Source organism: Periophthalmus magnuspinnatus, chromosome 9, assembly GCF_009829125.3.
Source record: "Periophthalmus magnuspinnatus isolate fPerMag1 chromosome 9, fPerMag1.2.pri, whole genome shotgun sequence".
Classification (NCBI taxonomy): Eukaryota; Metazoa; Chordata; class Actinopteri; order Gobiiformes; family Gobiidae; genus Periophthalmus; species Periophthalmus magnuspinnatus.
The window spans coordinates 35,380,389-35,393,139 of NC_047134.1; the positions used below are offsets into that span (position 1 = coordinate 35,380,389).

Here is a 12,751-nt window from a genome sequence, read left to right on the forward strand (position 1 = left end):
TAGTGTGACATTAAACTTACTTATTAAATTACAGGTTTATTACTAAAAAAAAAACAAAAAAACCCAAAAACAAAACCCTTGACCCCTGTGGCATCTCCAGTTTGTTTCCATGGAGACAAGTTTAATTCTATGAGACATTCCAGGGGAAGCTTTATTCATTTAGTTAGAATATGTATTTCATTATATATTTTATTTTATTTTTTTCATATATTTTATATTCACATTCTCAACTTAGCCAATGTAGTTTTGTCAAAAAAAATTAAAAAATTGTGGAGTTTTTTTTTTTTTCTTTGTTACATAATTTACATAATTCCATATATATTTTATATATTTGTATATATTTGTTATATATTTGTCTTCTGTGTGTGTCTAAAATGTAGAAAGTCATAAAAATAAAAAATAAACATTGAATGAGTCTAAACTTATGTCACACAAATATAAAGATGAAGATAAAGAGACGTTTCACTGGAGCCGACTGTGTCCAGGAGATTAGACAACTGTAACCAGGACTAAACCAGGACTAAACCGGGACTAAACCAGGACTAAACCAGGACTAAACTAGGACTATGATGATTATTTACGTTTCAATTTGTCGTATTGTGATTTTCTTTCTTATTCTGTAAAACACTTTGAATCACTTTGTTCTGTATAAATAAACTTGTCTCGTCTGAATGAAAAAGAATAAAACCTCTGACTCTCTCCAGACCTCGACAAATCCATAAACGTGAGAATTCCAGTCTGAAATGTCGACGTGTCAATCAATATGACAAACCTGAGGGAGTCATGTGACGGCTGGAGCCAATCAGGCGTCTGTTGTCATGACTTTATTGGTGTAAAGATCTATTACACAGACAGGGACAGTTCGGACAAGTATCTAAGTCCAGTACAATGGAGATCGAACATTCATGAGACTATTAACAACTCCATACATCTGTAAAAACAAAATAAATATACGTTTGTAGAGTTTTCTCTGGTAATAAATGTACAGACGTGATCGATGTGGGTGAAATAATAAGGCAACAAATAAAATACCGACGTTTCTCTCCTCAGAACCACCGCTTCAAAACAGAACATGTGTCTTTTTCTTTTCATTCAAATGGAAAAATAGATCCATCTTATAATAAACTATGAGTAAAATGACGGGACAATCATGGCGGTGAGTCGTTGTGCGCCGCAGCACGTCGTAAAGTGCAAAATGGACAACGAAATATTCACTAAAAGATTGTGTTTTTGTGTTTTGTGTGTGTTTTTTTTCCCGTGTATTCAGTAGAGAGTTGACACGTTTGACAAATGGCCCGGGCGTCTCAGATAATCGCCGCCGTGCCTGGCTGCGGAGATACCGGGCGCCGTTTGGTCCCAGGCGTCAGCTCTGTACGGTCCGTGTCACAGTAGCTGCCAATACTGACCCACTTTCACATTCTGAGCCGTTCATCGATCCGTGTGTGTCTGCTATAGGGCGTCTGTACATCGGGAGTCGGGCTTTGTGTTTCGTACGATAGAATTTCACTTGACGAACGAGATTATTGACCAGAGCAGCTCTCCGTGTTTGGGTCAAAGGTCGGCTTCGTCGCTTGGTATCGCGCTTTAGTCAAACATCCTCCACGGCGTCGTTACAGGAGGTGTTCAAATCAGTTTAATCGTAACAAATGACCAACAAATGTAACACTAAATAAATTAAAGACACTAATTGACTTCACGTTAGCACTAAAATACTGTTATTGCGCTTTACACCATTTGGTCTTTGCTTCTGCTGATCGTAAATCCATTAGACCCTGTTAAATCGGTTTTGTATTGCCAAAGCGCTGCCAGTTGGCAAAGCGGGACCCTCCGTTTGAAAAGTGCGATAATTTAAAGATGCTCGTCGCTGAAGGTTGCAGTATGTTTGGATCTAGTTTATAGGATGTGTATTTCACGTACACTTATTGCTCTATAGCAGCGTAACCTGACAGAAAGTACAGTACAAACAGGACGTTTCAATACGACACAGTAGAAACATCTGCTTATTCCCCAAAGAGATGAAAAACACGCTGAAGTCATGTCGTGGCCAAACTCTAATCATGACACAAACGACACATCTGAACACGTTTTTTTTAGCTCGACCTTCCGAGAAAGAAAGTTTATCGGTTTTATCGGAAGTAAAGATGCTACATAATCCATCGTCTGTGTTTGGGGAAGTGTTTCTGAGCTCAATGACCGAGGGATTACCCAATGTTTTAATCTTTTTGAAATGTTTTTTTTGGATTTTTGGAAGTAAAGCTGTATGATTATGTCTGTACATGTAGAGATATTAGTGACGCACACGCCTTTACTTCGCCTCCAGAGCAGTACTTTGTGTGTGTGCGTCCTCCTGCGCACACACTACACGCTGCAGTATTCTTGTGTGAGTTAAAAACGTAGCATCACACTGCTTTGTTTTCTCTCAAGACGCTGCTGAAGTTGCGACACGGGCTCTTCGTGCGTTAAACTAAGCACATGCTACAAACGCAAACACATGCCGGGGTAGAACTGCGCATTCTACTTCAAAAAATCCAAAATATCTCAAATTCTTAATCGATTTGCGGAGAAGTATTTTCGCTCGCCATGCAGTTGTGTGTTTTGCGATCGCCGCTAACCCTGTACAACACAGTTTGTCACAGTTCTCTTTAAGTTATTAAAACAGTTCTATTACACAGTCAAGATGGTAAATACACTGAGCGGGACATTTACAGAGACGACATTTGAAACAGTTTAAATCCATGCACATCATCATGCATAGCTGACCAGGGTCCAGGGCGGAGAGGGGGCGGAGTCGCTGTTTTCTTCAGTTTTCTCCTTCCTTCCTCCTTCCTTATCTCGGAGTCTTCCTCGTCTGTTGTGCGTTTTGAACAATGCTGCACGGTACAACGACGCTTTTTGCTTCCACTGGGAATGTTTATCTTTTTTTTTTTTTGTATCGATACATTTCACAGCGTTCTTTTCATTGCAGAATAACCACATGGCGCACGTACAAAACGGCACAGGCACATCACTTTTTCTTCTAATAGCTGCCTCTGTGTCGTACGGCGGCGCTGCTCAAAGACGCACACGGAATACTAAAGAACGTTTCCACCAAGCAGATTCTCTCGATCCGCAAAACTTTTTAGTACTCAACACGTACGTACGGGCTAAACCGCGCGGTAAAAACGAAGGTTATCTACGTGATAATGAAGAAAACGCACGTGTTGAAGAACAAATCAGCTTGTTCTTTACGATTAGTTTGTCCATCACAGTGTTAAGTTAAGAGTCGACGCGTTTGTGTCTGAAACTTAAAGAACATTACAGAACCGCGACAAATTTAAATAAAAATCCACCCCGTGTCTCAGTGTTTTGGTGCGCGGAAGATCGACCAGCGCAGTGAAGATGTACACGCCGCCAACAGGCAAGCACTGGTACTGCAAGGTGTTGGTAAAAGCTGAAAAAAATAAATAAATCCTTAAGTTACAATGATGATGTAATAATACTAAAATATATTGAAACTTACAAGGTTTTGGAAAGTATCAATTATCTTTTTTGAAACAGGGTTAGGTTTTAGGATGCGTGCGTGCGTGTTTTTTTATTAATTTTTTTATTATTATTTTATTTTTGCAATCACATTTTTAAATATGTAGTTTATATTTTTAGTTCTCTGCACATTTATTTAATTTCTGTATCAAGTTTTGTCTGGTTCAAGTTGAGGTGGACCCAAAAATAAAGTCCGCCAAGGTAAAATTCTTTAAAGTAGAGACGGATTTCAGTCCATTTAATACAAGACTCATTTGTTGGTATTGGTTCGTACTTTTCCATGAAATATTCAAAACGTAAACGCACAAATATCGAACCCGACCTTTTTTCTTAGTGATTCGAGCCCGGAACTCACTGCGTTACAACAGAAAACTGCATTTTCACTTCCCTCCTGACGTTTATTAAATATAATTGGACGATAGAATTCTGCGACGTCGTCTGAAACTCACCGATAAACAGAAATCACGACTTGGTGGAAACGGTGCCTGAATTCCATACGATTAACAATGATATGTTTAAGTCGATCATGTTACACTCTCGATGAGGTCCTGATGTCTTTGAAGCGTTTCCGTTGGTCGATAAACGAGCAGCGTCCTCGTTTACTGAGTCCCGAGTTCTGTTTTGCGTGTGATTGTCTGCTGTGATCGTTTGTTTCAGTCATTCGTCCGCCGGGGCCTCGGAGGCGGTGAGGCCGAGGCCGCGGGCACAGTATCCGCCCTCATTTCATCCCGCTCCGCAGCACCTGGTTGGCCGCTATGAGCATGACGCTGATGATGAACGCGATGGCGAACGCGCAGATGAGACTCTTGCGGACGCAGGTTTGCTTCACCTGCTGCGTCGGGCTCGAACCTGGAAGAAGAAAAGACAAAATCGTGAAAAAAATGTTTAAATGACAGTTTGAAGACAACATCAACAAACCAATTTATAGATTTTTACTGGCTTATGGCCACCGGGGGGCGCTGTCTAGCAGTCAACGCAAAAGTGAGACACACGTGGGGAAAGATTATGCTGAAGAATACACCAGTTTTGGTTTTAAACTGTCATTTTGTGAATCATGTACACAGCCTCATCATGGAAAACACATGAAGAAATGAGTAAAAGAAGGAAATAGAGCCACTGCACGGAAGTTTGACCAACAAAGAAGGAAATAGAGCCACTGCACGGAAGTTTGACCAACAAAGAAGGAAATAGAGCCACTGCACGGACGTTTGACCAACAAAGAAGGAAATAGAGCCACTGCACGTAAGTTTGGCATAAATGAACCGATGGTGCGACGTTGGCGGCGGCAGCGGGAAGAACTTAGTCAATGTAAAAACACGACAAAAGCTTCAGGGGAAATAAAAGCAGACGGCCCGTGTTGATGAAGTTGTTGCTGTTTTATTTCCTAAACATGCAGGTGTGTTCATCCCGTGTTGGTGCCGATTTTCAGGCACAGTTTGAAAAAAAAGCCCGTCTTCCTGTGTAAATATCTCATGTTACAACATAAAAACCTGTGCCTTGTATTCAAGTGCAGCTTATTTATGCACAAAGTTTTTTTCTTTTCAAATTTATGTGGTGTGGCTCATATTCAGGTGCGCTCAAGTTAGAAATTTTCGTTAAGTCGGTTTATAGATTTTAGATATAGATTTTTAAATATAGATTTTTTTTTATGAATATGTGTTTTAATGATTATGAAACATCAGTGGGGTTTGTATAAAAACAGAAGCTTAGTTGGTCGTAAATAGCAGTGGCTCAGTTGGTGTTTGCGCACTGGTCTGAAGGTTGGTGGTTTGACTCCTGCTCTCGACATAAACATCTTTGGTAGAGCAAATGAACACTGTCGTTGTGTCGTTGGGCAGAGCACTTCTTCACCACTGCTCTACCTCGCCCCAGTGTCTGTGTGCTCTGCTGTGGGTGAATGGGGGAGTGGCTTCTTGACGTAAAGCGCTTTGAGTGTCTCGAAAGTGGAGAACGGCGATAAAAAATGGAACTTTTCACCAACATGGGGTGAACAATTTAACAGTTTGTTGTCCAGGCAAGAAAATCAGGTAAATTTGGTAAGTATTAGACTTCTTCTTCTTCTTCTTCTTCTTCTTCTTCTACAGCAGGTAACGAGGAAGGAAACTGGACTCAGACGTACTCACTGCCACATCTGGGACGCTTTTGACACTTAATTATTAAATACACTTCATAATCCTACGTTATGAAACACAAATCCAAAATGTAATAGAAGCATCACAGACTAAACACTGTGTAACACTTAAATCAACTTAAATCATTCTTAAACGCACAATATTAGACATGTTTTTGTCTTTGTTCAGTTGTGTTTTGTTTCATTCACACATGTTTAACACACAAACCTGCAGATTTAGAGTTAGAGTTATTTTCTCAAACTGAAAACACTCTGTTCCACCCGGTGATGTCATGAAGTGGTGATACAGGAAGCGCTCTCCAAGGTTTTTAAACTCCGTACACCTTCAGTAGAATCATTTAGATCATTTGCCGTGCTGGAATTGCCCAACTTTGAAGCTACAGCTATTGTTTTATCCTTTTAGACTTTCTAATGACACTCAGTTGTACAAAATGTGAAACGATGGCAAAAACGTGTGATTATTCTCGTGTATCGTACGGTAAATCAGTTCAATTGAGGCTAAAATAGCTGTTAAAACTACCACTTTATGACATCACAAGGTGGAACGGAGCATTTTGATATACACAGCCTATACACAGGATTATTAAAACATGTGTGATTGAAACAAAACACAACTCCAGGTCTGTTTTCGATGACGTAACAACATTTAACGTGAGTCAGTTTTGTACAATATACGACATTTAACATGATCTAACCAGGGATCACACAGGTTCTCCAAAAACAAAAATGCCGTTTGATTTAATGAGATATCTTTTCCAGTGAAGGAGAAGCCTCAGCTCTCATCGGGGTAAAGAACACAATCACAAAGACTCGCTGTCGCTGTGTCTTGTTCTCACACCTGTTCAGAGCCGAGATTGAAAAGCTGATTGAAGTTTTGGGATCACAAACACACACCGGCACCTGAGCGGAATATTTAGTCAGAGATCAGCAGAGATACGACTGCTGGGGACAAAATTAATAGAGATGTGATAGGATGGATTTGTCAGGACGCTCCCTTGGACTGTTTGAGTGTCATAGCAACCAAAGAGCCAATCAGGAGTGAGGATGTTGAAGTTAGGGCCATATAAACTTTGATAATGTGCAACACTTTAGTCTGTTATAAAAGGTTTGTTGTAAAATGTTTGAGGATATTTAGTGCGTCTGCTGCAGCCAAAAGAAAAAAATGTGATACCTGACAGTTTCGACTGCTCACTACCGAGACAATAAACCGGGACGAGGGGCTTTTTCACTCACGCACACCTGCGATACTGTCCTGAAGAAGTCGGACTGCAGATGGCGCCAAAACCTGTTTAAATCAGCTGAACGGACATTACAAAGCAACATCACGTGACCACTGTGAGGCGCTAATGAGCAGGCGAAACTGTCAGGGATGAAAACAAACTAAAGCTTCGTGCGAAAGAGAATCTGTTAAAATAAATTCACAGAAGATGAGACAAACCTCATTTAACGTCACAAACTCAAACTGTTATTTTAGAGAAATGCGTGGAATTTTGGTTTGATAATTTATGATTGAAATTAATTAAAAAAGCTGCAAACAAATAAAAACTAAACTTGCTTTGTAATTCATTAATATTTTGTGCAATATAAAGTTAAAACCATCACAGTGAATCGCACGTTTTAGCACATTTCACATTAATATCGTATCAACGGGGTGAGTTTGTGTCTCTAAATCAAACACAAACACAAACACTTTACTTAACAACAGCACAGATAGAACTGTTCTGGCAGCAAACATAAATAAATTGTTGAGTGGGATAAAGTTGTTTTCACCTTCGCCGGTCGGACGAGCAACAAGGCAACATTTATTTTGAAAAATCAATATTGTATAGACTTTAGCTGCTGCTCAAGGTAACACATTCAAAATCCCAAGTTTTGAATCAATTCTTGGGAAACTGAGTGAAGTTTTTCGATCCTAAAAAGAAGCTGAAAGTCTCATCTCTCCCTCAGACTCATTACATTTGTGTGACAGATGCTGCGCTCTTAAAAACCAGCTGTGAAACGAATGGGAGCCAGCGACGCCAAACCGCGCGGCGATCGCTCCCTCTGCTCCATATCGCGCCCCCTAGTGGAGACGTGTGTCGTTGCGGTGCGTAGTGGCGTGTTTCCTTACTGTCTATATCCACCTGGCAGTCCTCTGGGTTCTCTATGTGGTTCTCCTCCGTCATGATGATGTTCTCGATGTCCTTCATGGAGAGATGGTCGCAGAAGGTGTCGTACAAAAGCCTCTTCAGCTCCTCCACCGTCAGCTTCTGCATATCACACTGCACACACACACACACACACACACGCACATTGTTAGGTTGCTCTGACACCGGGGATGATGGGTAATAAACCACCTGGCTATATAAAGGATGCAGAATGACACTCGGGAGCACTTGGTGTTTACCGAGAAGACCCCCTGCTGTGGAGTCTTCAGAAGTACAGCTCTGGACACAACAGTAATGAGGATGAATGGAGCCTATTAAGATTCAGAGGAAATGGGTCAGCCGTGACAGTCGGAGAAAGCCTTGTAAAAGTGTATATTGCGACGCTGCTTCGATAGTAGAGCGTGCAAATATTATTCCAGCTCTAAGTCATCGAGATTATTAACTGTTAAAGCTCCAATATGACACAAAATGGACTCTTATGAGCTTTAAATCATGTTAGAATGTTGTTATCTTCTCGAAAACAGACCTGGAGTTGTGTTTTGTTTCATTTATTATTAGTCTGTTACATCTCCAAAGCTCAAAACGCTCTGTTCCACCTTGTGATGTCATCAAGTGGTAGTTTTCAAGTTAACAGCTCCTTTTTAGCGTTAGTTAAGTTGAAACTATTGACAACTCCAGAGGCTGAAATGATCCAAATGATTCTATAAATGAAGGCGTGTGGAGTTTAAAAACACAGCGGAGCACTTCCTGTATCACCACATGATGACATCACAAGGTGGAAAAGAGAAGAGCTCAGCGTAAATCTGCAGGTTTGTGCGTTAAACATGTGTGAATGAAACAAAACACAACTCCAGGTCTGTGTGTGACGAAGAAACGACATTAGAACAGAACAGAAAACAGCGTGATGTGTGTGTCCCTCAGTCGTCCACGTCTGATCCACAGGAAAAGACAAAGTTAAATCTGTCACTGGACAAAAACAATGTGGGAGTGACGACATTTTGCTGCTCGTCCAAGTCTCTTCTTCAGTTCTGGTCAGATTCCTCCTGGACACTGCCTCATATCTGTCTGAAGGAGGCGCTAACGACACTGAAACTGTAAACAGCTATTGTTTACAGCGAGTCCTACTTAGCGTAATCATTCAGGCCACTAATGAGTGACATCACACCTATTAGCATCCTGGCTCACTCTTTTGTTTCCTTTGTTTCCTTTGTTTGCTTTGAGTCTGAGGATGGAGTTATAGATGATGTTTCAGGCTCCATTCCTGTTCAAAGAAGGATTGTCTTTCTAACAAAAATCTCTTCTTTAACTCTCGTCTCAAACCATTTCTTTTCTGTGGCTCAGATCTGACCCTCACTCTGTTCAAAGTTGTGGTCAGTGTGTTTGAGATGGAGATGAACAGCAGACTGTGGTCCTGAGCTGCTCTCTCTCTTCTTCTTTTGTGTTTTTTGTGTCTTTGAGATGGAGATGAACAGCAGACTGTGGTCCTGAGCTGCTCTCTCGATGGTGTTTGTCCTTTAAGTGCGTTTAATCGGCTCGTTACATGTTTTCTTGGGTGGAAGTTGCTCACGTGTATTGTATATTTTTTGAAGTACTTTTACAATACTTTACCTACTTCATCTGTTTGTTATTTTAAACACACTGATGCCTCACCTTTTCTTTAAACACTCCACAAACGCCTTTTACTTTTCAAATAGAACTGCTAAACTGGGCAGTACCAAAGAAGAGAGTGAAGAGGGAGCATGGGCAGGTTCTGGAGTCATAAAAAAACTTGTTATTTGTCTCCACACAGCTATTTGGGGTTTGTGTGTGTTTTTTGGGTTCGTGCATCCAATAAAATCATCGTCCAAAATTGTCCAAATATTTTGAGTTCTGCAAAAGAAAACATGTTCTGCTCCTGAGACCCGAGCTCTTGCAGGACTTTATTTGCAAAAACTATTAAGTGCTTGAACACATACATTTTGTGTAAAAAACAAAATGAGAAACAATTGTGCCTCTAGGAACAATGTGTCTCATTTGTGCTGCCGACAGGTGCAGGAAGATATATGCCTTTAAATAAAATAATAAAATAAATAAATAAAAAATAAATAAATAATTCAAATACAATAAAAAATAAAAATAAAATAAATAAATTAATAAAATAAAATAATAAATAAATAAATAAATAAATAAAAAATAATAATAAATATTCTAAACTCTTAGAAATATTCAAAATTGAACATGTTCTTGTTGCTGTTCTTCTAAAAATGTGCACTGTGGCCTAAACAGCCCAAAATGTGCTGTCCACAGGTGAGGACACCAGGTCTCAGGAGGTTAAGCTAAACCCGACTCCACACGTCACATTCTTCATCATGTGTTATACGTGCACTGCTCCCATCCACCTCTAGGGGCAGTGCATCAAACACGTAATCCTCTTAAAGCTGTTTAGATCAAACTGTATTTGCAAAAACCCACAGACCACGTCGTCAGGACATTAACAGACCTCACGATCGTCTCTGAGGAGGACATCTGTTGTTTTACTGGTGAAATGAAAGTCCACGACGCCGGATGTGACTTGAATAAAAGGCAGGTGTGTGTTTCTCCACAGAACGTTCATCGCCCTGAGTCACAGCTTCACAAACTCTGCGGTTTATAAAAGTCGTCTCAGCTTTACCAAGTTGGGGGAATGTCCTTAGCAAACTTTAGATTCAAGCTGTTGTGTCGTCTAATGAAAATAATATCAGTCTTTACGATGGATTGAGACTGAACTAATGACCGAAAGGACAAGATCGTAGATACAAACGGTCAAAATGAGACCCTGGAGTGAGGGAAATCTGGGAATCCCTGCTTAGTCTGCTGCCCCCTGCTGGCCCCGGATAAGAAACTGGACGGATAAATGACGATATGTTATGTTTTCTTCTTTTGGCCGGTAATTTTTAGAACATTTCACACATTTCTCACATTCATTTGGACTTTAGACCATGACTTTTCTGCTTCCTTTTACATTTAAATGAGTCTAATGACGTGTTTCTCAGTTTTTTTCTGGTTATTACACAACACAAATCAATATTAAACTGTTACTAGGAGAAAATACTCATTTGAACAACTATTTCTACTGACAAACTGTAATTAAAAGGACACAGTTGGACCTTTCCTCATGTTTTAGAATGATAATAATCTTGATATTTACAGGATCTACTATAAAACCACTTGAAGAATCATATTTTCATTGAAACTACTAGTGTTTTATCAAAGTTTGTATCAAGTATGAAGCCTGTTCGGATCAAAACGGGGTTTGAATATTCAGTATTGTGACAAAACTAGATATGGAGCTATGTTTTTTCTACATTTTCTGCCTTTTGTCGACTCTTTTCATGCTGAAACTGTCTGTCATTTGCATAAACACTCTGTGAACCTTCATCGAGGAGCTTTAAATAGCGCTCGTTGGCTTTAGTAAACATTGTGCTTGCAGGACGTCCCTCTCTGCGAGTGGAGATGCTGGAGTGACCGTGGGCTTGGTACCACTTTCCTCTTATATAACACTGTCTACGTCTGAAGTCCCCAAGGAGCCGGACTCACAGAGGGTGTTTTCCGTCGTGTTTCTTTTCCCAATCGTATGTTTCTATAAATCGCACTCCATTTCAAACTAATCTCCGCTGCACTGACGCGGTGTCATTGTACTTTGTGACGACTTAATTCAAAGCTTTGGGTTAGGATTTAGAGTTTAGTTATGATTCTTAATAAAATCCTTGTTCGTTAAAGGTTCTATATCACACAAAATGTCCTCGTGTCGCTGTAATCCACGTTATAATGTTTCCTCCTCAAAAACAGACCTGGAGCTGTGTTTTGTTTCATTCACACTTGTTTGAGTCACTTTATTATTAGTCTGTAACATCTACAAAGCTCAAAACGCTCTGTTCCACCTTGTGATGTCATGAAGTGGTAGTTTTCAAGTTAACAGCTGCATTTTTACCTTTTGTTCAGTAGCGTTTGGCAACTCCAGGACTGAAAAATGATCCTAGTGAAGGTGTGTGGAGTTTAAAAACACTTTGGAGCACGTCCTGTATCGGCACATGATGACATCACAAGGTGGAACAGAGTGTAATACGGGCCCTTTAAGTGTTTGTTCATTAAGGCTTGAGTAAATGTGGTTATTATAAAGTGTTTTGGAGTTTTCTTTGGTCTTTTGGGCTTTTTTTTTTTTCTGGAGTCGCTGTAAATATTTAAACATTAATATTAAAACTTTCACGAATCTGTTCAACGTTTGTCTGTTTTTTTGTTGTAATTTTTCTCACAATAAAACTGACTAAACAATGAAACTAAACATGCAGTTTAACAAAACCAATGAACAATCCTAACGCGTCTTTGTACTCAGAGGTGTTAGCTAAAGTCATACTACGTAGCTTTTCTGTACCTGCGACTCTGTGGACATTTTATCGCTTCACCTGGAATACTCCACAGTAGGGCATTAAATGTTTTAGTCCATCTCCGTGTAGATAAACAAGCACCAGGTCACATGACAGATCAGACGCATTTTTGTGCTTTAAAAAAAAACAACTATAAACTATTAAATGTAGATGAGTTTAATGCCATACTGTGGAACATTCAGCATCGCCATGGAGACACGCAGGTGGTGGACTACTATAACAGAAGAGTTACACCTTTAAAGTCCCGATTGAGAAGCTTTGTTGACCTCTGACCTCTTCTATTTAAAGAGAAAGCTGCAATTTAACGACACCGTTTATTCATTAAAGCTGAAACCATCACTGTTGCATTCTCACGTCTCACCACTAGATGCCGTCTGTGTTACTGCTGTCTGATGTGTGCCAGATTTATCCTGACAGAAGAACAACCACACGTTTGTTTGTTAAAAATAAATAAACTGATATATCACTGGGAACCGAAGCGGGACGGATAATAACTCATGAAGAGTTTTAGACTTTGGGGAGGAAAACTCAATCGATCCTGTAATAACTGC

At 39.9% G+C, this 12,751-nt stretch overlaps 1 protein-coding gene across 1 annotated transcript in view; it reads right to left on the bottom strand.

Annotated features, from left to right (window-relative positions):
• Positions 1 to 2,929: 2,929 nt before the first annotated feature.
• The window catches only part of LOC117376555 (calcium-binding protein 7), a 50,715-nt gene continuing 40,893 nt past the window's right edge, over positions 2,930 to 12,751 (bottom strand). Inside the window, exons 4-5 of the mRNA XM_033973068.2 lie at positions 7,761 to 7,911; positions 2,930 to 4,368 (exon numbers count right to left, since the gene is read on the bottom strand). Of these exons, the coding sequence (XP_033828959.1) occupies positions 4,238 to 4,368; positions 7,761 to 7,911 (282 nt within the window). The 3' untranslated portion in view covers positions 2,930 to 4,237. The remainder of the gene's footprint in view (positions 4,369 to 7,760; positions 7,912 to 12,751) is intronic.